The following is a 24412-nucleotide window of genomic DNA, read 5'->3' on the forward strand; positions in this document are numbered from 1 at the left end:
TTAGATAAAACAATAATAATGTGTATGTAGTAGAGCACTATATAGTTACATGCCGGTTGTGCCCGACTCCAGGTGAGTGTGTAGCCATGAAGAAAATTTTATATTGTACACGATGGGAGAATATTTCGATTTCTAATAGACTCAAGAATATCTACATTTAGCCTCTCTAGTGTAGAATCTTCAAAAGAGGTGCAAATATCCGGTAATTTTACAAAGCTATTGAGTATCTACCCACTAGACGGGTCCACGCTCGCAATTGCAGGCCTAGACAATGATGGTAAAAATTGTACCTGGTTGTGCAGTGTTGAAGGGTCAAATGTAAGCCCGTATGCCCAGATTTCTGACAATTTGCCCCTGGCCGTGCAGTCAGATCTGCATATAACATACATCTTGGCCAATGAAACAACCCTTGAGCTCTGGGATCACAAGCTGGCTCAGCCCTTCAAGTAACCAAACAATTTATTCAGGAAGCAATTTGACGAGGTTATCCTTGCCATTGAAGTTAACCGTAGGCTAGGCATTTTAGCTGCCTTTGGCGAAAAAAGCATCCATTTGATAGAGGAGGATTCGGCACATGAAGTTAAGCACAATTCGACAATAAAGTTATCAGATGGAAGCAGGGTACACCCTCTGGCCTGGTAAGAGCTAACCTACTCACAAGATACGATGAAATTATTTAACTCAGGGGTCCGCTAAAAACGCTTGCAATAGGAGGAGATAGGGTAGTAAGGTATATTTCCGGTTCCAAATGGTCTCTATATAGCTTCCAAACTGCAGCAGGGTCTACGCATGTCAGTACTATTACATTGGTACGCTTTTTAGCACAGGGCGATAATACCCTACTAGTTACTGGCTCCAACGACGCCCTTATAATTTGGGATTTTGATGAAGAAGCACAGTTGAGCAAGATAAGCCGAAGTCTAGCTTGGCCTTCAGTTGTCGATTTCTTTCAAAAAGATGGCAAACTTTTTCTCTACTACCACGACGAAGGTAGTTTATAGTTCACCCAGCCGAATTGCACGTGGAACCTTTGGAAATCGGAGGAAAGAAGAAGAAGAATTTGGTGAAGGGAAGCTCTAATTTTGTGGATCTTGACGCTGAGGAGAGCCCAGTGCAAGAAGAGTTATTTGTTAGTCCGACAAAGCATTCAACATCCACACCCTCTAGTCTGGGCGATGATAACACTATTGTGGACGGAGACTACCAAAATGATTCACTACACACAATGGTTATAAATATGCAAAAGAAAATTAATGCACTCGAGTCCCTTCTTGGGAATTTGTCAAAAAATGCTGAGTGTGATGATATGATCGTTACACCCGGCCAGTGTCCACCGCCAATAGACGCAGCCGATCAATGGTATGCTATGTTTCTCATCGTCAAATGATTAAATAAAATCGTTAATTTAGGTGTATGTTTTGGAATCAGTTGGGCCATGTATCAAAGTCATCTGTGCTAGGCAATCAAACAATTCACATTCACATGTTCTCCGGACCACATGCAGGCAATATCAAGGTGGCGGATAAGTATAATTGTTCTTTAGTGTCGCTTTACTCTAACGGATACGCTGTATCGGCGGATATCCAGAACTCAGACACAGCAAATTCAATCCTCTCCTTCAGGTAAGACTGTTAGAACCTCTTTTTCACATATGCGAGCTAATTTAGTCTATTCACTGGGGCCGCCAATTGGGAACGACGAACCCGTGCAGGTGAGACCATCAAGGCTATAGCCCTAGGGGCCACTTTTTTGGCAATGGTAACCAGCGCCAATACGCTTTACGTCTTCTCCCCAGGCGGCAGCTTGCTGTCGGCCTCGCAGCTATCCGGCCCATGCGCTGCGCTTGCAGGGCATGGGCCCTTGCTAATTGTCATAACCAAATTTGGTGCCATAGATAATTGGACCGGATTAGCACATTATCAGCATGTGTTGTTCGTAGTAGATTCAGTCAAGAGCTACTCAAAGGACAGAGCAGGCTGTTTAACGATACTGTCCAAAGGTAAATGATATTCCACTCAGAGACGTTTTCGTTGCCAAACCCGATCAATGGCACTGTTGGGATCGATTGGATCAATATTTCTGACAATTTAATCTGCCACATTAGGTCTCAAGGTATGTCAGTTCTTCAATTCATCGTCCCTATCTCAATGACTTAGGCACTGTTTATGGGCTGTATCCCACAGGCATGGATCTGGCCGGTCAATTCATTCTGCATTGGATGCCCCTAGTCAACCTGCAGGACATGGGCAACTCCGTGAACTCGCTTCTGTTCCCCCTCTACGTCGAACTAGATAAGGTACCCGGGTTTTGACCCAGATCTGCTACGTGAAGCTGCGTCCAGGGCATCTTTATCCCACCTCAAGCGTGCCGGTCAACTTCTTCGGCTACTCTCTCCTTAAATCATACCTACGTATAGACCCGCTGGTAGCCAGTGCAGTGCCCCTCAAGAGGTACAACTCGCTGCTGTCGGAGGACCCTCAGCTTAAGGAAATGGTAAAGGGAGAGGACGGTAATCTGCGAGTGGCGGACGAAGTTGTGGCACTGGACTGGATGATTTATGACGAGATGCGGTACCGTCTGTCCCTGTATGCCAACCAGTTCAGCTTTGCTTCGCTTTTGACACAGAGTGGCGCCTTAGACCCGGCCATCCATGTGCCAGTTGACAGCTGGTCAGCCAAGATCAGCGAATGTCACAAAATATCTGACAAGTGGGCGTTGAGGATCATTCGGAAGACATTTGAGGACAAGAAGACCCAGTGCACTTCCCGCGAAGCGCTGTACATGATCAAGGGTGTCAAGGGTCTAGACATTGCGGCCTCTATTATCGGCCCTCTCAACCAGTAATTTGTCCTTAACTCAGGCAATTTGTTGAAGACGCCAGGAAGATCAAGTTACGCCGCCTGGAGGCAGAGTCTCCGACTCTGTCATAGTAGTGGAAAGTTTGGGTCAGCGTTATAATGAACTTTCAGATTTGAGTTCATCAATTATCGCCTAAATTTATGCAAGCATGGTCCTTTTATTACTATTTGAGAATTAATTTCACAACAATATGTTCAAGTTTGTGCAATGTTACAATGTTACAATACCCATAAGACAACAGTTATTGCAAGGGGAAGCAAAAAGCCGCCGTTTATTCGTACATAGTCAGAAGAGTCGGAGTCTTCTGATTGGTCTAGGGCATCATTATTATCTTCATACGATTGTAGTTGTGTTAGCCTCTTCAATTCAGGTTGATAACCTATACTGTCGTCGGAGTCGGAATCCGAGCCAGAATTTTTTAAATTACCATTAATCTGCATTTCTCGTCTCTCTCTTATCATGGACTTTTTTTTTAGATTGTTACTTTTATTCTTGCCAGAATCTGTATTCGACTCTGGAATTAACCCTGCTGGCACTAGAGGGTTCTCTGGATCAACAGGACTGTCCAGGAAGTGGGTCGAAAGTAACTGGTATAATTCAACTTGTGTGTTTTGTATGGCGTAGCAGTTCATCTTTAACGAATCGATTTCCAATTTTCCTCTGATAAGTTTATTCAGATAGTCTGTAAATTTGTCGATATTTTCGTCATTCAAAATTGCATTCCCGTCAGCTAAAATTCCGCCATCAACTAAATTTATGCCAACTGATTTGAACAGTTGAAAAATCATGTTCTTAATGCCAACCCTGCCCTCTGCAATAGATTCCTTTATTAACTTTATTCTTCCATTTAATTGTACCAATTTCCCTTTGGTGAGTTCGTAGGAGTTGATCCAAGGCTTACCAAATTTCTTAATCTTATTACAAAAAGCGTTAAATTGTCGAATAGTACCATCGTCTGGAATTTTTGCATTTAATTTCTGTAAAGATTCATCCAATTTAATAATTAGTTCACGCATATTTTCTAATTGTTCTATATTGTATTTCACCTGCATTTCCACAAGATCGAGTGACTTTAACGTATCGCCATTTAGGTTTGTATTTTTCTCATAATCGTCTGCAAAATATAACTTGTAGAGTGGGTACATACTAAATCTACCAAGTTCTAATGCATTGTTTACATCTATATTCGTTGCATCTTTCGCAGGCACAGTAGCCGATTCACCCGCATCTCGATCACCTAGCTTAATTGAATTATCTGCTGGTGTCAAACTATTATCAGGAACCTGATTTTGATCAACCACTTCCCTGGGATCTCCTTGTTTGTGTTGCTTTAATTTATTATTCAAAATAATCCCAAGTTCATCATTCAAAGTCTTTCTGACAGCCGAAAACCTGGATTTGTACCTGGGAGAGTTGAGAGGAGAATGCATTTGCTGTTCGTCATCACTGCTGTTCGTTGAATCTGAGCCAATCATTGCTTTCCTTCTATTTTCAACATGCTCCCTCAGCGTACCAGTAGCAGTGTTCCCAAAATTGTTAGCCGGAGCATTATCAGCAGGGTCATCACTCACTGGAACATTATTAACAGGGTTATCATTGCCCGTTTCTAGGGTGGAAGGCCGGCTGGGGTTGGTTGTGTTCTTGGGGTTTGCATCATTAAGAGTCCGCAAGGTGTGGCATTCTATGTGTAACGATGGCAGCATTGCAATCATTGCTAATGTCGTTGATAATACTAATATACTTTGTTTGCCAGGCATTTTATAATGTTTTAAGTGTAGTGCAATACTAAGCGTGGATTTTTTAAAAAAATTCTCCGCAAGGAAAAATCAAACTAAATCACTTAACGAGAATATTCTCTTAACAACGATATATACATAAATATTGCAAAATTAATATATAATGATAAATATAAAGTGTCATTTTGATACAATTTCATTATCAATAAAGCAATTGTTACATTAATTGTCAATTCGGTGCTGAGTGTTAGAACGCAATGGCAATTAGCATGACTGTGAAAGCACAAAAATTAGATAGACTGCGGAGATTAACAGAATCTTTGTCCATTTTTTCTAATTTATCAAATAATGCATTACTCGTGTCAGTATATACGTTGCCGGTGGGTTTATTGTGGGTTGAATTCGTAACTTTAACAGCGCCTATGGCGCTGGAATTTTTGATATCATTTACAGTTGCATTCTTAATCGAGTTGTTGACATGACCTACGACGCCGTAGGCGCTTTTTTTGGTGCGAGTGACCACTGCTGCCAATGCGCTGTGGCTCTCTCGCTTCAGTTGATTGACAAATTCTGCCATCTTTTGTATGTCTTTATTTGCCGCATCGTAGCGCAGTTGTATCTCAGTAAAATGTAAGAATTTGGTAACTTTCCTCCTTAAGTTAATTTGACAAATTGAGGCATAGTTACACAGGTTCGTACCACGAGAAAAAATGTCAAACAGGTTTAGAAGGTCAAAAACAGTTTCAAAATGCTTGCGGCATTTATGCATTGAGCCACCAGTGATACACTGTTTCACATTCTCGAGGCTCTCTCTCGTTGTAATCAGCTTATTTTGGGTAAATTCAAAGGAATCTTTCCATTGGTCGTAGGTTTTTTTGGATCGTGTAGTAAGAGCCTCTAGTAGCTTGTGATTTGAGGGCGTGAATTTGATGCTCTTAGAGACACTGGTAATATCACGCTGAGAAATAATGAGTTCATTGTTCATCTTGTTGATGCGATCGTGATTAAATTTAATCTGATCAACCAATGCATTCAAAGCCTCCAAAATCTTGCCATTGTAGGGATGCGATGAAACCTCGTCCCCGGCCGTATCTGGGGGCAGGTCAAAGAAATCCTTGTGACGTGTTACTCCATGCAGGTATGCTGAGTATAGCTTTGATAGGGGGAATACATTTATCAGCCCAAATTCGAGGTTGTGATCAACAATCACATCGATGGGCGGATCGTCTTCGAATAGTGCCGGTGGTGTTTTGCCATCGGCGCCCAGCTGCGTGGTTGGATTGTCTATTTGCTCGGGCTCTAGTATGTTCATTGCAGTTGGATCCACAGGCGCAATCACTGCCTCTTTTTCTGGCTTGTTGCGTGTTTCCTCTTTAGGTGCGTCTTTATTTGGCTTATTTTCCGCATCTAGTGATTGTTCCGCCAACGTTTCCGATATAATTCTTCTCAAATTGCCCGAAGGTCTAGGCTTGTTGGGCGAATCAGTCTCCTGTGGCGTGATAGTAGAGGTGTCTTTTTTCATTATATTGGTTACCTTAACTTCGTAGGAAGTTTCGCGAGCTTTGGGCGTGATCTCTATCTTTTGCTTTTCTCCGTCATTTACACGCCCCATCTCCAACATGGATAGTATTCCGCCTGTCTGTGGTTCGTCAGTGTCATTCGTGCTGGTTGCGGTGTTGGCGTTTGGGTCAGTTTGGTCGGGGAGCGATTCGTTGGTCTCTGATTCGTCTGGTGTCGCCAAGTCCTTTAGATCTGCGTCGCCCACGTTGGGCGGCGTGATCACAGCGCCCAATCCCGTATTAACTAGTGCTAGGCACACTAGGAGGTATTTTAGCGGCATTTTATGTGTGTTTGACTATTATCTAATGTCTACTGTTGTGTCTGTGAAAATCAGTGGAGCCAATCTATTAATTGAGAGGAAAATATTCTACCTGTAACTGTCGCCAGTCGCTCCATTGACCAATGGCAAACGGTCGGTGAAGCGATTTCATTTATGTATAAAATTATTTATAGAGTTACATTATTCAAGTACTGCGTTTAGAATGCATCGTGACACCAGGCGCAGATTAATGCTGTAATTCAGGGAAGTCATAGTTTACAGCGACATGATAAGCATTCCAACTTGGAAAGGAACCAAAAAGTGTAGTAAGGCATTTATTTTCGCGCTGTCTGATCCTATGAGATCTCTCACGGTTTTTTTGGCCTGCAAGTAGATGCTGTTGGGTAGGTTGGTATAGTTGCCGAGATTTGCATCTTTACCTATATTTTTATCTTCGCTTAGAGTTTTATCTTTATCTATACCAGCATCTTTTCCGAGATTTGCATCTTTACCTATATTTTTATCTTCGCTTAGAGTTTTATCTTTATCTATACCAGCATCTTTTCCGAGATTTGCATCTTTACCTATATTTTTATCTTCGCTTAGAGTTTTATCTTTATCTATACCAGCATCTTTTCCGAGATTTGCATCTTTACCTATATTTTTATCTTCGCTTAGAGTTTTATCTTTATCTATACCAGCATCTTTTCCGAGATTTGCATCTTTACCTATATTTTTATCTTCGCTTAGAGTTTTATCTTTATCTATACCAGCATCTTTTCCGAGATTTGCATCTTTACCTATATTGTTAACTTCTCTCAGATTTGTATCTTTACCTATACCAGCATCTTTTCCGAGATTTGCATCTTCGCTTAGAGTTGTATCTGAGGGAGATGTGGGCGTTTTTAAGCATATTTCTAATAGCCCAGTGAAATCTTCGATAGAGTTTTTGATTGCATATTCATCAAGTGGTTCCAGTTTATTCGGGCAATCTCCAAACGTACTAATTGGGTATGCGTCTATTTCGCTCAAGGGAGAACCGTTTTCGTCGTTACCTTCTTCGCCTAGAGTGGATTTTAGGCAGTTCCCCAAGTTTCGTACGCGGATGAGTTGTTCAAAATCTATAATCAAATCATAAGCCACCTTGTGAAAGTGTTCTTTATCGGTATCAGATAATACTTGTTTTGAAATTCTCAGGAACGAAGAAAAGGTTTTAAAGTTATTCTCAAAGTCTACAGCGCGGTTATAGGCATCGTAAATAATCTTTAAAAGGTATTTTTTGGCAACAGTATCGTCAAGTTCCTTCTTCAAATGTGCTAGAGAACTGATATCTAGCGTGAAATTGGACGAGGGGAGAAGTAAGTGCTCCAAATTGATGGTTCTATACAGAGATGACGCACTGGTTTTTAATAACCGACTGGAAAGTATCGAAGTTACTCTTCTTAGAATCGTGGTTTGATTTTTAGCTAAGTTCAACAACTTCCAAGTTCTCTCGCCGATTATGAAAAACCCATGAAAAGCACTGACACGTGCCTTAATAAAGTCTGCAGAAATGGGAAATTCATCTATGGTAGTATTATTCTCATCAATAATTCTGTTTAAATGTGCTCTGTAGCTATCAATCCTGTCCATGTTAAATTCGATTTGTTTAAGAAGACAAGTTGTCAGCTCTATCAATTTTTTGCAAAAGGGCTCGGCAATACTCGATGACGTCAATTTTTGGCTAATTATTACGTTTTCCAGCTCTTTCTCGTACATGATGTAAAACTTCATTAATTTTGTCAAGGGGAAGTAATTTACTACGCCATACTCTAAATTATTATCGCATTCAATTTTAATCTCTGGTGCGCTTCCAAGTGTAAAGTCATTAGTGGGATCGTAATTTGCATTTACGCTATCGCTTTGGCCTGCCTTAACGGCATAATCAGATTCGGTATCATCTACCTTGGGGCTTCCAGATACATCAGAAGGCTGTTCTGGCGTGCTGGTGTAGATAGAATCGTCGGTTTGAAGGTTCGATCCTTCTGGTTCTGCCTGTCCATGTCTAAGTTCAGTGTGTAGGTTTTCCCCGTCACTTAGGTCAATGTTTTTATTTTCTGGTTGAGTTGCATCATGTGTATCTTCATCTGGGCCAGAGCCATATGCGCCAATGTGCGCATTATTCATAGTAAATACATAAAACAAAAGGTGTAAGATTGTTGAGATTTTAGTAGCTTTATTCATTGTAAGCTAATCTGTAACGTGCTTTGGTGTTATAATCACTAATGAAGGCACAGCCACAATTGGCTGGTTAAACTAGAAATTATTTCGTTAGTGCTAGCATCCATCGATTGGCTCTTCATCCTAATCGAGAAATTTTCAAATGATACACAATAATACCAACTAACTACGGCAATGGAAACTCCGCTGGTCGCAGTAAGAAAATTGTCGGTGTTATCACATGGTCAACATTTCCAGATCCGCTGCAATCTGGTCCATTGACGGACCATCGAAAAACTTGTTGATCGTAATGTCCTCGCAGAGGCCCTAAATCACTCATTTGCCTACTTTGCGCCGTCTTGTCTTTAGTAAGAACTCGCGCGCCAAGTGGGGAATGGGCGCGGGCTCCAATGGTTTCAATACGATTGTCTTGTCGAGCGGGTCCCCTGGTACTATGTTCCAGTGGTCAAAGGCACTTACACAAAAGGCTTGTCCACTAGTATGCATTCTTAAATCTGTCTCAAATCCGAAGGATTCGATTGCCGGTATATAAACGTGTACAGTGTAAAATGGAGATCCGGGGATCGGTAGGTCTCGGATCACATGTCCCCTACGTCTGCATTAAAAATTTTGTTACCTGTCCAAAATTGCTTGTATTGGTGTCACACAGTCTGCAGGACAGTATATTTCAGATAAAAACACTGGTTCCATCAGTCTAGGTGCTGCCAGCAGCACTGAACTGTATACTACGCGCCTGGGTTAGCCGGTAAATGTATTAAGATTGATTGCTAGTGCCATTCATTTCAAATTATTCGTCCATTTACACGCATGTATACGCTAGTATATATGTAAATAAATATATTGTTGGCCCTATATCAAGTGATTGTGTGGTTTTCAATGGATAAATAATCCCGTGCCGTCACAACTGGAGCGTCGATTTAAAGTTTATTGGAATTAATTGTAGTGTCGAGTGATTATTGATGAAAATTATTTTCTATGACAAAATTGTGTCATAGAAAATAATTTTTCGTATGTTTTACACGGTAACTGTTATTGTATTGCTGTATTTTCTCATATTGGAGCGAAATTTCGAAAAAAACTGGGGGAAATGGTAATGAACGTAGGTAGATAGTCAATCACATATGTAAAGCCTCATCAGAACTTCATTTCTGAACGAAAATTCTCAAAATTTTATTTTTGGGGGATATTCAAGTGATAACTTAAATCAAAGATAAAATAGACTGTGAAATGGAAGTATATATCGAATTATCAATATAGGATTGAGTAATGAACACTCTTAGTATATATGATCTAGGTTCGTCAGAAATCTATTGACATATTCACATATACACACGCAATATACTTATAATTAGCGTGCTTACCTTGCAGTTGGTATTATTTGTCCTGCGCCATAATCAATGAAATCATTTGCGATAGATAAATCGAGTAGTTTAAATTTCACATTCCTCAGCGGTTCTTCAATCAAAGGTCCTTCCCTTGTTGCCCATTGGAATCCTTGGATAATGCTATCTCTCAGAGAGTCACATAGTGTCAAATTTGCACTGGGGAGGATGTCATTAAGCAATATATTTGGACCTTGTGCATCAGGGCCAAATGCCCATACATTTTTAGCGGCTAAGCGGTCCCATTGGTAGATATCGAGCAGTTGTTGTTCGAAGAAGGGACTGCCGATTCTAACCATCCCCTTTTCAATTGCATCGCATAGCCCTTTCTCTAATGGTTCGGCAACGGAATAAATCTTATTTTTTCCATTTGGAGTCTCACCACAGCATTTAATGGCTGATGTTTCCACAATTGTCTCGGTGAATATTACCACTGGATCTGAGACTTTTATCTCCAAGTCGCCGTACAACTTGCGAAGATCATGAAATATACAATCAAGGTACAACTCCCCCGTTCCAACCACAACATGTTCTCCGCTTTCTTCTACCTTTATTTTACTTGATGGGTAAATCTTTTCAATGCTGCGCAGCCCCTTGACCATTTTTGGTAGCTCAGATGGCACGAGAGGTTCGCATGCAATTTTACAAACTGCAAGCATACATGGTAGATATTTAAACCGCTGTGATAGAGGTTTAAATATCTCACACTCAACTGAATTTGTAATGGTGCATGTTTTGAATAGGCACAGATCAATGCCAGAGATGAGAACCCAATTTCCAGCGCTTAGTGATTGGACTGATATATTGTATCTACCCTTTGGTATGGCAAGTGAGGCAACAGTACGTACGACCATATCTTCGTCATCATTCAGCGAAAAAGTGTTTCCAAGGATTCGAATTTCCTGGCCCACAGTAATTGTGCCCGAGTATATCCTACCAAAGAGTGAGAATGATTTACAATTATCATCGTGGTAATTTTTGACTATATGAATTACTAGTGGCCCATTTGGATCCCCCAATAGCATATCAGATGCAAATTGAGTTGTCAAATCACCAGTATACAGGCTCTGGATTTTATTAATGGCATTAAAGGAAGAGGGTATTGACTGATTTAGCACGAAATCGACGAAGCCAGAGGCGTTGTGGAACAATTTGGTAAAAGTTGTGCGTAATAAATTCCTAGTATTAGCACCCATTTCCAATTCATTTAAATGAATGCCAAAGCGATCATTCAATATGTTGTTGACAAGCTCTGGCTCCTTGCCAGAAACTATGCCAAATAGCTTGTATAGGGGGGTTAAGACAAATTCCACAAACGATCTTTGTTCTTCAACCTTACCACATGAGGTAAACTTAAACGTTTCTCTGTTGTAATAACTATTACCCCAGAGCTTTTTATAAAATTTTTCAACGCCAAGTCCACTATTGAGTGCATCGCTATACAGAACAGAGAATGATTTTAAGGTGAAAAAAATGCCAAACTGGCCGCTGGCAAACGCTACATTACCATTTATTGGGCTATAAGTATCAACTTGAAGTCCCAAAGTTGATGCCAAATTGCCTGCATACGTGTTAACCTGATTTATGACATGATTGATTTTGTGGTAAGCGTCAGCTGGGGGTAATCTTAATTCCATAATCAAGCGATCGATGCAGTTTATTACCACGACAAACTTGATATTATCATAAAGGCACAATTTAATGATATTTTCACAGGTACTATTACATCCCATTAACACATCGATTACCAATATTGTAACATCACAAATAGTTGCAGCATGGGCAAACTCATCGAAGAAGTTTATGTGTCCAGGGCAATCAAACATGTTGAATATGAATGTTTTGTGCTTCCACACGGCTTCATCACATCCAACGCAATCTAGTCCCTCATATAGATCGTTTGAGAATAACAAACTGATGGGATTCGCCTTAATTGACATCTCCCGTGTGCGTTCATCAAGTCTGCTATCCATGTATCGCTCGGGAAAATCGTTGCTTTGCCCCGAGTAAATAAGTGATTTTTCTAGAAACAAATCCATGAGAGTTGTTTTGCCGTGGTGAAAGTCACCAGCGATACATATATTTCGTATATACTCAGGTTGTTTAGTTAGGCAAAGAAAAAACTCTATATCCTCATCACTTTCTCGTATATCTTCCTTGATGTTGAAATTTCTGGCGTTGTAGTCGCTATCTAATTTCTTCACGTCCTTAAGCCGTACCGCCTCTTTCTCCACTGGCGCTATAATTGGCACTTCCAACGGCTGCATATCCTCCTCTTGAATTACAACCTTCGCCCCCTTGTATATATCATCTTCATCATCCTCAATCTGAGCTAGCCCACTGGGTTCGGGCAATATCTCCTCGTCCAGATGTGGTTTTTTTATCTGTGCATCGTCTTCACTATCGAAGATTCCGTCACTGTCGCTATCCAACTCTTGGCCGATATAGTTGCCAAATTCGTCATATAAATCCATGGCAAAATAGTGGTCAACACAAGTCTAATGACTATCAATATAGGGTAGCTCTAGTAACACCACCAGCGACTACCGGTATAGGGTTACCATTAACTAATTTTTAAAAATTAAACCAAAAAATAATCTATCATACAGATTGATGTTTGGTAACTAATTTTGTTATTTTCATGGAAATTTGTGTTGATTTCAATTTAAATAGACACTAGATAATTGAATGTCACTCAAACTTCATTTTTATCACACAATTCTTCAATTAGTGGTAAAATTTTTGGCTGCAAAAAATTTGATTTCACTATGTAAACGATTCCCCTAATCAGCATCTCCTCATACATAAGGATTTCCGGTTTCAACAGACGATACAGTAGAGGCGGTCGTTTTGGAACCTGTAGATTAAATTGCAACTTTTTCCAACGTTTAAACGCGGATACATCGTGGGAATATGCGCAATTTGCACCATATTTACAAAATTTCTTTCTCAAAAACATGTTGCAAATGTTGAACTTCTTCTTCAAAGACCGGGAGTAAGAGTATGGGCCCCCAAATTTCGCCTCTAATGACTGAATCTTTCTATCCGCCTTCTCCGGCTCTACATTAAATATTATGGATACCTAAAAAAGAATAGAGGGAACTGGGCGGAGGTGCTATTTTGTTCAGTAATGGTACTAGTGCCGAGGTTTTACATTCTTGCTCACGCTGTGTCATAGTTGGAGGGTTAGTGGTAAATGCATTCATTGAGCTCCTCAATAAATCTACTTTAATGAAATTACTACCTTCCAAAGAACATCTAGTACTAATTTCGGAATCATTTTGTGCTGCAAGTTTGTGAGGATTTGATGGATGATTGGCCCGTCTTCTCTCCCTCCAAATCCTAATCTCTTCTGGAGAATCCACAAACAATTCTCTAAATGAAATTTATTGATACCCCTTATTGTTTTTTAAGTGTTTAAATGCGTGTATCTCCAATATTTGTAAAGGGGCACTAAAGTTACATCCTTCGTGTATACATGGGATGTGGTCATTTTTCAAGTGTTTTTCCAGTTTCTGTTTTTTGTCAAAATACAAATTGCATATTTGGCATTCATATGTGTCGAAATTTGCTTCATTGTTTGATTTAGTTTTGCAATTGTACTTATTTTTGTCGTGGCTGCGGTAACCATGTCCCCGATTACTATAAGTAGGTTTTCGGTTGTGAGAGGATACCATTTGGGCGTGACGTGAAGCATTGTATTGATGATGCTGCTGATTAGTGTTGTTGTAGTGGTTTCCTACTGGATTGTTATATTGTTGAGGATAATTTGGTGGTCCTGCATTGTAGTAAGGAATAGCCTGGCCGTTAAATTGCTGTGGCATTTGGTAATAACACGGGTATTGTACATATTGGGAAGGATTTGTGACATAGTGAATATTTCTGTTGTAGTATTGAGGCGAAGCTCGGTAGTATGTCACATTTGTGTGATATGTAGCATTCGCTAGTTCAGTTTCATTCCCATTGTTATAATTTTGCTGCATTTTAGTGACTCTATCACATATTATTAATATCCACAGAAACCACACTAGGACAGGTCATACCAGGTGATATGTGCGGCTACTTGGCCGAGCACTTTGGCGAGCCTGAGACCTACATTTCGGCGTTAGCTCTCAAGTATGATCACCAAAAGCAATTTAAACCAGCGTGCGTTGTGATTGACGATAATATATGTGCCGAGATTGTGAATTTTTTTGGTAGAATTCTCCAATACCCAAAAGACATGGGTATAGTACATTCCGCTTGCGCTGGAATCCACTATATATCCATTACAGAGTTGGGATATTCTCAAACACTTGCGGGTTTAGACCTTTCAAAATGGCAAAAAAGAGTGACTCCCTTCACTGAGTATATGATCAATACTATGATCGATCTTATGGGTCACAAATGGGTAATCATTTGTTCTTGACTTAGATGATTGAAAATGTGTACAAATCATGTTTATTAACAACTTACTATTTGTTAAAACTTGCTATTCGTGCCAACGATAAAGCATCGGTGATCAAAATTTTGAAGTTTTCAAACAATTACAAGGGCAAATTAAATGTATTATGTAAATTGATTCAGGAATTCCACGTAGAATTGTTCAAAGAATTACTTTTATGGGTCACCAGTGTCAGTGTTGGTTTTAGTAGTGATTATGAAGATATGGTTTTACGTTGTATCAGTATGTTGTATTCACACAATTCGGAGCACTGCAAGCAAATTGCTTATGTTTTCACAGTATCTTGGATCAATAAGTTATCATGCAAAGGGCACTCATGTTTCAATATATTAGACCCAGACGATTGCATTGCATTAAATGCTGTGGATGAATTGTGTGTTACAAGTGATTTGGTGCACAAAATAATTAACAGGTTTAATATATTCAACTTATTCCTAACACATGGTACATTTTAACTTATGCAGGTCCAAAGAATTACTTTGACACTACCAAAATGCCGCAAGCGCCAATTTATCACAATATACCAGTTGACAATATTCTAACACTAGCCATTAATGCCATCAAAATTGCAAGATTGAACATTAAAAGGCAAATAGAACCTGCAATGTCTAATGATGAACGGATCACGGACGATAATGTGTTTGTTATCAAGGCGAAGATGAATTTGATGCCAATAATGTCTTTATCTAATGATTTGTGTGTAAAACTTTATACATCATCTATAGAATTGATTACAACATTTGTGAAATCGCATGGGTACCATCATCTAAATGTCCCAGGAATTATTTATAAAAGTTTCATACAAGAAGTTTTTTGTTGTACTAGCATTTTAGACTGTCAGGAAGCATTGCTATTTTTTGGTGAATCACTATCGCACTTTTTGTCATTTCTGTTAAACACTCAACTGCTGTGGATACCAATTGAAACGATTGAAAAAATATTTGAAATGTTTGTGGCCAACCAATTGGAGTTTTTGGTTAAAACAGTTTGCAAAGATATAGATATAATATTTACTATTGGAAAGTATTCTCTGGAAATCGCACATATAGTAGCAAAATTTGCGTCCAAAAATGCAATATTCAATATAATGACAAACATGCGATCTGCAATTATACGTGCCCAGGAAGCTATAATCAGAATTTATTTAACGTAATATATCTCTTATTTAGTGCAATTAAAGTAGATGGCGATGGGTGGCAAAGGGAATTTATACACGCCAACATGTATACTATTTTGTCATTTTTATCATTCTCAATGAGCGGTATTGCGTGTACTTATTTAGGTTACCTCGAAATTCCAAAATATGTTGGTAATAATATCGTTGGGTTGTTCAAGTTGCACCAACCTCCCATACATAGCAGTGATTTCGAAAATTTCATACGAGCGCAAGAAGCCCAATCCAATATAACAACTGAGGAGTGTAAATCGATTATTAAAAATTATCAAGAAGTTTGGTCTAAAGTGATTGAATTGTACCTCTCAACTCAAATTAGTCCAATAAATGAAATTGAATTTGAAGGTGATAAAAGTGTATTTGAATCTCCAATTAAGAAGGAAAAACTCCAACATTTTCAGCTTGAAGAGAATAATAAGGGATCGTCCAAGCGGGATCAAAATGATATAGGTGATGTACATTGTGTGAAAGAAGATGTTATGCAAAAAAATATGGACTGTATAAAACAACAAATTGTGGATACGTGTACACAATCAGATCAAAAATTGTTGGTTGATAGAATGAAACGCCGACTAGGTATTTGCTAATTAAGTTAGGAGAAATTAAGAAGATTATACTCAAATGAGTTCACCCAAGTAAATAGTCTTATCCGAGCTGCACGATGCTAGAATTGGTTGGTGTGGGTGCAATGCTACATCGTTAACAGAACCAGAATGTCCGCCAAGCTTGTATAGCATCTTAGATTCTAAGGTGTCAAAAACATATACATTGCTATCTGCAGATCCAGAAGCTAGTAATGATCCCTTTCCCCATCTAGTTTTGATTAAATTATGCTCAAAATCGTGCGTGGGTCCCGTTAGTGTACTTTCGATCCTGGTGTTATTTTGACAAAAGGGCTGTACATCCCAAATAATTATGGTCTGATCCATGCTATTAGATGCTAATTTGGTGCTGAATAATTTTTGTATTACCCATTATTGTTTAGGTGAACCGAGGTGATGCAATCTTTGTGTCCTTGTAATTGCATAATTTGTTTAAAAGTTCTAGAGTCATAAACCTAAATGAAAGTTATCAGACCCTTATAATATTGTCAAGCGAACCGCAATAGATAAATTCTCCTAGGGAATCAGCGCAAACAGATAAAATTTGAAAATCGTGTTGAAGTGAATTGATTTGTTTCTTGGTACGTATGTCCCAAAGTTTAACACAGCCATCATCGCTGGCGGAAACTATGCATCTTTCTCCACATCCATAGCACCCATTCACAATTCCACAATGTCCAACTATAATTAGTTGGATGCTTACCAAATTTTTTAATACGCTTGCGATATTCTACATCCCATAACCCCAAAGTTTCATCTGCCGAACATGAAAAGATAAAATCGTTATCATGAGACCAATGTACCTCGATTACTGCATTTTTATGTCCCTTTAACACTGCGATATTTTCACAGTCCCCAAATACATTGAATAAAACTATGTAAATTGGAGTCTTACAAATTTCTCTGTCTAAACCAGAGGAAGCCAAATGTTTTCCATTTGGAGAAAAGCTTAACGCAAAGAGCTCTCCAGTGTGCCCAGTTAAGAGCATAACGGGAGCCTTGAGATCGGTGGCACCACTCATTACTATCACTACAAATACTAATTATAATTTTTCATAGTTTATGTTGCCCTCCAGTTTCTTAACTTCGGCAATTTTTCTTGCAGCCTTAAAAAAATCTTCTTTAATAACATAATCCCTCATTCCACGTATCGCAAGCATTCCCGCTTCAGTACAAATATTCCTCATATCAGCTCCATTAAACCCGTCACAAAGTCTGCAAATAGCATCATAATCTAGATATGTATTTAGATTACCTATATTTCCTTGTTTGTTTAATTTACTGCTATGGATTTTCAATATCTCAACTCTAGCTGCCTCATTTGGCAAGGGTATTTCAATCTTCCTATCCAATCGTCCTGGCCTAACCAATGCAGGGTCCAAGACATCAGGTCTGTTAGTTGCCATAATAATTTTAACTTGGCCCAATTCATCAAACCCATCCAAATGATTCAATAATTCCATAAGAGTACGTTGTATTTCACGATCAGCAGAAGTACCATGGGAGAAGCGGCGTCCCCCAATTGCATCTATTTCGTCCATAAATATTATGCAAGGTTGATGATCCTTAGCATAGCCTTAATTACATTTAACTTACCAAACATTTCCCTGATAATTCTTGCACTTTCGCCGATATATTTATCCACTATTGCGCTTGCCACAACCTTTAAAAAGTTGCAATTTATATTGCTAGCCATTGCCCTAAATCATATGTGTTACGTTATTATACATTTTTGTATAAAATTTTGATTTTTACTAATTCTAATAATCAAACGCCAAATTACTACCTTGCAAGTAAAGTTTTACCCGTCCCCGGGGGCCCATATAAAAGAATTCCCTTTGGTGGTTTAATTCCAACGCGATTAAATAAGTATGGGCTCCTTAAGGGTAACTCAATAACTTCTCTCATTTCCCTAATCTGTTTTTCAAGCCCTCCTACATAAATATACTTGTACCTATTTCATTATACTCAACAATCCTTTCCTTTCCATCAACCATATCAACTTCGTTTAACATGTTGAAGATGGTAGGATCCACTTCCCTAGGGAGAGATCTCATAATTGTAAGTGTTGTCATATCAAGAGCTACCCTGGTCCCACATACAAGAGTTGATGTGTCGATATTGGCCTTGCTACCGACAACATATCTAGGGCCACTGGAGGCTTTTACGATGACTACATTATTGATAATATTACATTTATCATTGCTAATTTTCCGTAAAACCTGTCCAATTATCTGTCCTACACTTTGAAGTGCTTTCAAATCATCTTCAGTTTTATCAAATTTCTGGTTTACCTTTTTCATGTCAGCACGGACTACACATTAGAAATATACTTACGCTTTTTTAAATTTTCTTCCAATTCGCGATGCTCTTTTACAAGTTTTATGTAATGTATTATGCAATCGCGTTCAGGTGATGATGCTGCAGTGTCTGTCATTATGCATTATCTATTGGGCTAACTAAATTTTTACTAATATACATATTTTACAAATTGATCAATGCTCACTAGTTATAGACAGAAATTTCAGATACACTTTCATTTGGTCCCAATTCACTCTCAATACTTTCCCCTTTGTCAATGATATCACTAAGAGACCCATTGTGAGATTCTTGAATATATCCTTTGATTGATCCTATTTCGTCTTTTTTTATATTATTTAGCCCTTTTTTATTATCTTTAACTTCCATAATAATCAAATTGTCATTCTCAATCTTTGAATTTCTGGTATACTCATCAAATATCAATTCCAAGCACCTGCTATTTGAATATGTTGTTTTGAAGTACAGTTTGTAATTATCAACCGTTTGGTATACAAATCCTTTCATTGCGCAAACATTTTCTTTATCAGAGGATTCGATGTCAATTGTTTTGAATGAATTATTTTTACACGTTAATGATAATATTTTCATTTTTTCTGAATCAAATAATCCATTGAAAACACTAGGTTCGTTTTCACAATCGTCAAAGTCACAATCAATTTCTAATGATGAAATATCCGTAAATTTTACGTAAACTTGATCTACATTTATCACATCAAATATTATTCCATGAGGTTTCCAATTCAAAAAGGCAGGATACCATGTATCCAATGAATCGTAAGGGTATTTGATTTTTACATATCCCATTAATGCATTAAATGATGTTGTATGCATATAGTTTGATGGTATATTCCAATCATTTTTCCTGGAGATTAGAGATTTTTCTGTTATAACTATATGCGTTAATTTATATCTGACATTACTTTCATTTAGTATATATAGAAGATTAAACTCGTTAGATAATCTTCTTAAACTATTACCTAGGCATGATAATGTAAAATCCAATGTTATTGCGTAAGACGAAGTCAACATTGAAAATGAATTTAAAACACCTATTTTTATGTCAAAAAATGACTTAATTTCGCTTTTCCATTCATCCAACTGATTCGATAGGTGTATATTCCATTTGATATATTCTCCCGAAATTATTGGTGGAAATAATAATTTTTTAATTGAATCTTGGGGAATGTCCCTCGAAACTCTTTTTATGGCCAATTCTATTGCGGAATCTACGCAAGTATTGTTTAATGTCAATTTATCAAAAGTGTCAATTGCCTCCAAGATTATATCCTTATCATACAAAGATTTCATATCCCATAGATGTGATACAATTCGTTCGCTTAAATTAATGTATAATTCTAATTTGCATTTCAGATCCAAGTATAACGCGTTGTATGCCTTTTGCATTTTTTCATGTCCATACATTTTTATGGCACAATCAGACATGGGATTTATCCATATATCCTTCAGCTGAAGAGTAATGCCAAAACTATTGAAAAAATCATTAATTTCTTCTTTGTCATAAAAATAAAACCCAGTAAACTCTAATGAATTGATGCGATTTAATATTAATGCCGAATATAATGCCATTAACTCTTCCCTTTGGGCCTCAGCGATAGATGCGGCGATGTTATATTTGGGGGTTATTCTATAAAAGCCATCCTCTAAACTCCTATTTACGGCACATGGTATTTTATAATCCAATATATTGGATAATCCCCAAACTTTGGGATATGAATTAATTATTTTTAATATAAATTCATCGTGAAATCCCCAAATTTCTTGCATAGGAGTTATAGAGCATGTTATATCAATAGAATTGGTAACATGGTATTCATATAATCGATAATTAAAATTTTCTTTTGGAATCAAAATAGGTATTTCGATTTTCGAAATATTCTCATCTGCTATAACGGTTTCCATGAATCCAAGGTTGGTTTTATTCGGCAAACATTTGTATTGAACTTTGTATACATAGCCTTGTACGAAATTCTGATTCCTCAGGACCATATGGTTTGATACAGTATTTATTTCAACATATGTCGATTTAGGATTTATAGTAAACGATATACTTTTACCCGCCGAATATCTATATATATGAATCTTATTGTATATGCTTAGATATGTAATATATTCTGGGTTTATAGGTACATGTAATATTCCATGATAATGGCATTTGCAATTATCTGCTATCATGGATGTGATAAAATTTGCATCTGAATCGTTTTTGCATTCATTTTTTATGCTGGCTCTTAAAATATAAATACCAGATGGTGTTATGAATGGGCCTGTGATTATCAGCATGTGATTTGTATCATCATAATTAACATCATATAATTTGTTTCCTTCTTCACGCGGAATTCCTGGTGGTTTTATATCCAATGATAAACAATTATTATGTATATTTGGTAGTGAATTTGATATTTGGAGGGGTCTTGAAATTTCAATAGTAGCAAAAAAATTCGTCAAATCTGCATCTACATTAAACTCTTCCGCTGGGCAAATAGTTAAATTTGAATTATTAATTATTTCAATTCCCTTTGGTAAGTCACATAATTCTCCAAAATAATATAGTAACTTTTTATATTGTTTAAGTGGGATATAACAAGCATTGAGTGATATTGGTATATTATTGTATAGGAATGTAAATCTTAATACGTCTAATTCCACTACAGGCTTTGCTGCGTTGAATATAGCATTATATATCAAGCTAGATTCGGAATTGTTGTTTTCAATATAGCATGCAAGTTGATCAGTATGAGCGGATTCAAAACCATTTTCGTTATAGTCAAGTACATTGTTAATATTATTTCTTTCTAAACCACTTTCGCTATCAATAATTTTTTTCGCCGTTTTTGGTAAAGAAATATTGATTTTTATATATGATAATGATAAATTAACAATGTTATTACACACTTTACTATAATATACTATCATATTTGTTGCCCATATACATACCATGACGATACTTGGAATTATTGATGAAAACATTATCAATGAGGACATTATACTAAGTCCTTTCATTAAATTTGTCTTTGGATCTATATTAACACTTATCAAAATTTTCAGAATACATAATCCGATTAAAATTCCATAAGAAGATAAATCAACCAAGCTCGATCTATAGACGTTAAACTTGAACCATTCATTTTGAAATTTATGATTCTTTGATCTTCTAAAATCATTTAATTTTAATACAATAACACATATAATATATACAACAATTTTAGAATTCTTGAAATACATATCCGGAGCCAAATTAGAGTATGAAATTAGTAAAACGGCCGTGAATACATATGATATTGAACACGTTGATTTATTTGATAATGTTTGCGAATGGTGTATATAAAATTTTTCATTGTATCCACGAATAGATAATATAAAAAGATCAGACAGACTAATATTTGTAATTAATTCATTGTTATGAACAGTTTTCGTTCCAGGCATATTCGTTTTTATCCATGCAGCAGGAGTGTTTAAAATCGACATACGCTCTTCATTCATTTGAATACTTAAATTAGGATCATTGAATTTATTAAATGTTGCTGAAATTATTGAAAGGTGATATAAATCACTATCAATTCCCTTTCTATGTGGAATATCTAATTTATATTCGATTAAAAAATAATTTTTTCCTTTCCCTATTTTTATTATATTTGTCTCTCCGATAGTTTGAAGTGGCCATTGTATTGTCTTAAAATATGGAAATTCTGGGGATTTCAATACATAATTACAATCTTTCCATGGACTGTAAGTAAATATTCCATCCATAATATTGCGATTAAAATGGCTGACCATTTTATAAATCAGTAATGAAGTGATAATACACAGAACTGAAAATACTTTCAAAATATTGTGTGAAATAAACACTTCATTAACCAAAATATTAAATTTAGTCATACTTATTATATTTAATGAATTGGATAAAGTAAATATTAATGTATATGGAATTATCGAAACAAGTGCTTCCGTAATTTTAGTATAACAATACTTATTATATCTTTTATTAATTTTGATAATTTTTACAATAAATAATAACAATAATGTTATAAGATTAACTATAATTGCCGAGATGAATGCATATAGAGAATCATATATATAATTGATATAAGATTCTTCGAATGAGTTATTCTTATCTGTATAAATATGCGTCTTACCAATTGTTATTAATGAAAATAATTTAGGTACAATCTCATATTTTTTAATAATATTATTATGTCCAGAAATTAGTGAGAATTCGTTAGGTATATCTAATATTGAACCAAAAATACCTTTAATCGAAGATACTAATTTATTGAATAACCACAAATCCATGACTCCTTTTAAGTCTATCAAAATTGCAGAAAATGTTAAATATTTAATCAAAACACTTAAGTGATGAACGTATCTGTGACACATATCCCTAAATGCAATGTGAATATACCTTGAAAAAGTCAATTCAATTTTAGATAATACTAAGCCTTCTCTATTCTTAACAATATATTTTACTGATTTTTTTTGACCAGGGTTTAAAAATATTTGGTGCTGATAAAATCCATTTTCTTGTAATTTGTCTAAATAATAATATAGTCTACCGTTGAGATAGAGAAACATGTTATTTTTATCTATTAATTTCATCACATATAACATCATTCCATCAGAATTTATAATGTCAATTGAAACATTTTTAACGTTAGTATCAGTGTATTTCTCATTATAAAAACATTTAAACACATTTGATGGCAATTTAAAATCCTTTTGTTCGGTTACAATTCCCTTTGCCACAGTGTCATCCACTAACATTTCCAAACAATCATTGTCAAGAAGTTTATTTTCACTATAATTAAATATAAACAAAACAAACCCTCGTTTATTACTGTTCTTATTTAATGTACTAAGAAAAAATGAACGCATTGTTTCTAAATATGAATGCAATTTACCTTCAACATCCTTTCCAACATTAATTAGCTCAGGCGACGAAATATCTATTGACAATGGACCAAACCCCAATCTTTTAGAATCAATAAAATATATTATAGAAGGATTTTTAGAGTTATGGTTTATTTCTTCTAAAATATTACTACACCTACGTTGATACTGAGGCAGATGTAGTATCAATTTAGAACCAAATTTAATGTTTACCTTTATCACACCATCAATTGGAGAAAGTAAAATTTTACTACTTTTTCCGTCCAATTTTTTTTCTAAAATAACACAATGAATACTTGCACTATCCATATCACTGAATGGAACGATATCACTATCATTTCCATTTGATCCATCTATAAAATCTAAAAGGTGATTATCATTAAAATTTACTTCATCATAACCGACAAAATCCTTATGAAATGCTTCATATTCATTTATAACCCAAAATACAATAGACCTACAAGCTTTAGCTGCATTGTTTTTAACATCATACTCATCTGTACAAATATCTACTTTAGCATTTTCATCAAGTTTAATATATATTTCCCCAATTCTATTATCATTTTGATAAACATCGACACCTTTATCCATTCTATTAAATGTTATTGTCACGTATTCATCTTCTTTCAACCCGCAATTCAATATAATATTAGGGGATTTAAAATATTTTTCAGGATAGATTTTACACGATTTATCTAAAATAAAATCTACACTGGAAAATATTTTTAAAGGCCTCAATGTAAGCTTGTCAATAAATTTAACAAACAATGATTCTTTAGCAGTAACATTATTAATATCAATGAATAGAATTATGGTGAAATAGGAATATATTAGCACACAAATAGCCAAAGTACTACACTTGTTCATAATAAATATCTCATTATAATAAAAAGTGTTATTATAAGCTGCATAAAACAAAACTAATAAATATATTGGACTAATTTAAAGA

General features: G+C 36.4%; 10 protein-coding genes across 10 annotated transcripts; 2 read left to right on the forward strand and 8 right to left on the reverse strand.

Moving 5' to 3' along the window:
- Positions 1 to 49: 49 nt before the first annotated feature.
- On the forward strand, positions 50 to 2930 carry BMR1_01G00420 (conserved Plasmodium protein, unknown function; the record flags this gene model as incomplete). Its single annotated transcript, XM_021483086.1, has 11 exons — positions 50 to 72; positions 93 to 446; positions 468 to 638; positions 686 to 990; positions 1011 to 1359; positions 1410 to 1622; positions 1668 to 1999; positions 2020 to 2112; positions 2157 to 2296; positions 2317 to 2840; positions 2861 to 2930. 11 exons carry the CDS (start codon positions 50 to 52, stop codon positions 2928 to 2930), a joined length of 2574 nt encoding a protein of 857 aa, XP_021337278.1.
- A 147-nt stretch (positions 2931 to 3077) lies between these two features.
- On the reverse strand, positions 3078 to 4616 carry BMR1_01G00425 (BmGPI2, B microti specific; the record flags this gene model as incomplete). Its single annotated transcript, XM_012791711.1, has 1 exon — positions 3078 to 4616. The coding sequence occupies one exon, from the start codon at positions 4614 to 4616 to the stop codon at positions 3078 to 3080; it is 1539 nt and encodes a 512-aa protein (XP_012647165.1).
- Positions 4617 to 4842: 226 nt separating this feature from the next.
- BMR1_01G00430 (BmGPI3, B microti specific) lies at positions 4843 to 6435 on the reverse strand (the record flags this gene model as incomplete). The annotated part of the gene is made up of 1 exon (XM_012791712.1): positions 4843 to 6435. The coding sequence occupies one exon, from the start codon at positions 6433 to 6435 to the stop codon at positions 4843 to 4845; it is 1593 nt and encodes a 530-aa protein (XP_012647166.1).
- Positions 6436 to 6690: 255 nt separating this feature from the next.
- BMR1_01G00435 (BmGPI4, B microti specific, 24 tandem repeat, IPR011004) lies at positions 6691 to 8637 on the reverse strand (the record flags this gene model as incomplete). The annotated part of the gene is made up of 1 exon (XM_012791713.1): positions 6691 to 8637. The coding sequence occupies one exon, from the start codon at positions 8635 to 8637 to the stop codon at positions 6691 to 6693; it is 1947 nt and encodes a 648-aa protein (XP_012647167.1).
- Positions 8638 to 8850: 213 nt separating this feature from the next.
- On the reverse strand, positions 8851 to 12490 carry BMR1_01G00440 (Elongation factor Tu GTP binding domain; the record flags this gene model as incomplete). Its single annotated transcript, XM_012791714.1, has 4 exons — positions 8851 to 8940; positions 8962 to 9229; positions 9251 to 9367; positions 9996 to 12490. 4 exons carry the CDS (start codon positions 12488 to 12490, stop codon positions 8851 to 8853), a joined length of 2970 nt encoding a protein of 989 aa, XP_012647168.1.
- Positions 12491 to 12711: 221 nt separating this feature from the next.
- BMR1_01G00440_2 (conserved Plasmodium protein, unknown function) lies at positions 12712 to 13999 on the reverse strand (the record flags this gene model as incomplete). Its single annotated transcript, XM_021483104.1, has 4 exons — positions 12712 to 13076; positions 13099 to 13239; positions 13261 to 13391; positions 13413 to 13999. 4 exons carry the CDS (start codon positions 13997 to 13999, stop codon positions 12712 to 12714), a joined length of 1224 nt encoding a protein of 407 aa, XP_021337279.1.
- On the forward strand, positions 14068 to 16259 carry BMR1_01G00446 (hypothetical protein; the record flags this gene model as incomplete). Its single annotated transcript, XM_021483110.1, has 7 exons — positions 14068 to 14406; positions 14430 to 14561; positions 14583 to 14904; positions 14925 to 15609; positions 15630 to 15721; positions 15743 to 16210; positions 16231 to 16259. 7 exons carry the CDS (start codon positions 14068 to 14070, stop codon positions 16257 to 16259), a joined length of 2067 nt encoding a protein of 688 aa, XP_021337280.1.
- Positions 16252 to 17258, reverse strand: BMR1_01G00470 (Prp8 binding protein; the record flags this gene model as incomplete). The annotated part of the gene is made up of 5 exons (XM_021483118.1): positions 16252 to 16585; positions 16606 to 16691; positions 16712 to 16917; positions 16940 to 17110; positions 17132 to 17258. The coding sequence occupies 5 exons, from the start codon at positions 17256 to 17258 to the stop codon at positions 16252 to 16254; spliced, it is 924 nt and encodes a 307-aa protein (XP_021337281.1).
- Positions 17259 to 17279: 21 nt separating this feature from the next.
- On the reverse strand, positions 17280 to 18673 carry BMR1_01G00475 (26S proteasome regulatory subunit T4; the record flags this gene model as incomplete). The annotated part of the gene is made up of 7 exons (XM_021483123.1): positions 17280 to 17470; positions 17492 to 17812; positions 17833 to 17936; positions 18023 to 18170; positions 18191 to 18409; positions 18431 to 18550; positions 18574 to 18673. 7 exons carry the CDS (start codon positions 18671 to 18673, stop codon positions 17280 to 17282), a joined length of 1203 nt encoding a protein of 400 aa, XP_021337282.1.
- A 68-nt stretch (positions 18674 to 18741) lies between these two features.
- Positions 18742 to 24330, reverse strand: BMR1_01G00480 (hypothetical protein; the record flags this gene model as incomplete). Its single annotated transcript, XM_012791722.1, has 1 exon — positions 18742 to 24330. One exon carries the CDS (start codon positions 24328 to 24330, stop codon positions 18742 to 18744), a length of 5589 nt encoding a protein of 1862 aa, XP_012647176.1.
- Positions 24331 to 24412: the final 82 nt, after the last annotated feature.

Source organism: Babesia microti, chromosome I (genome assembly GCF_000691945.2).
Source record: "Babesia microti strain RI chromosome I, complete genome".
In the NCBI taxonomy this organism is placed as follows: Eukaryota; Apicomplexa; class Aconoidasida; order Piroplasmida; family Babesiidae; genus Babesia; species Babesia microti.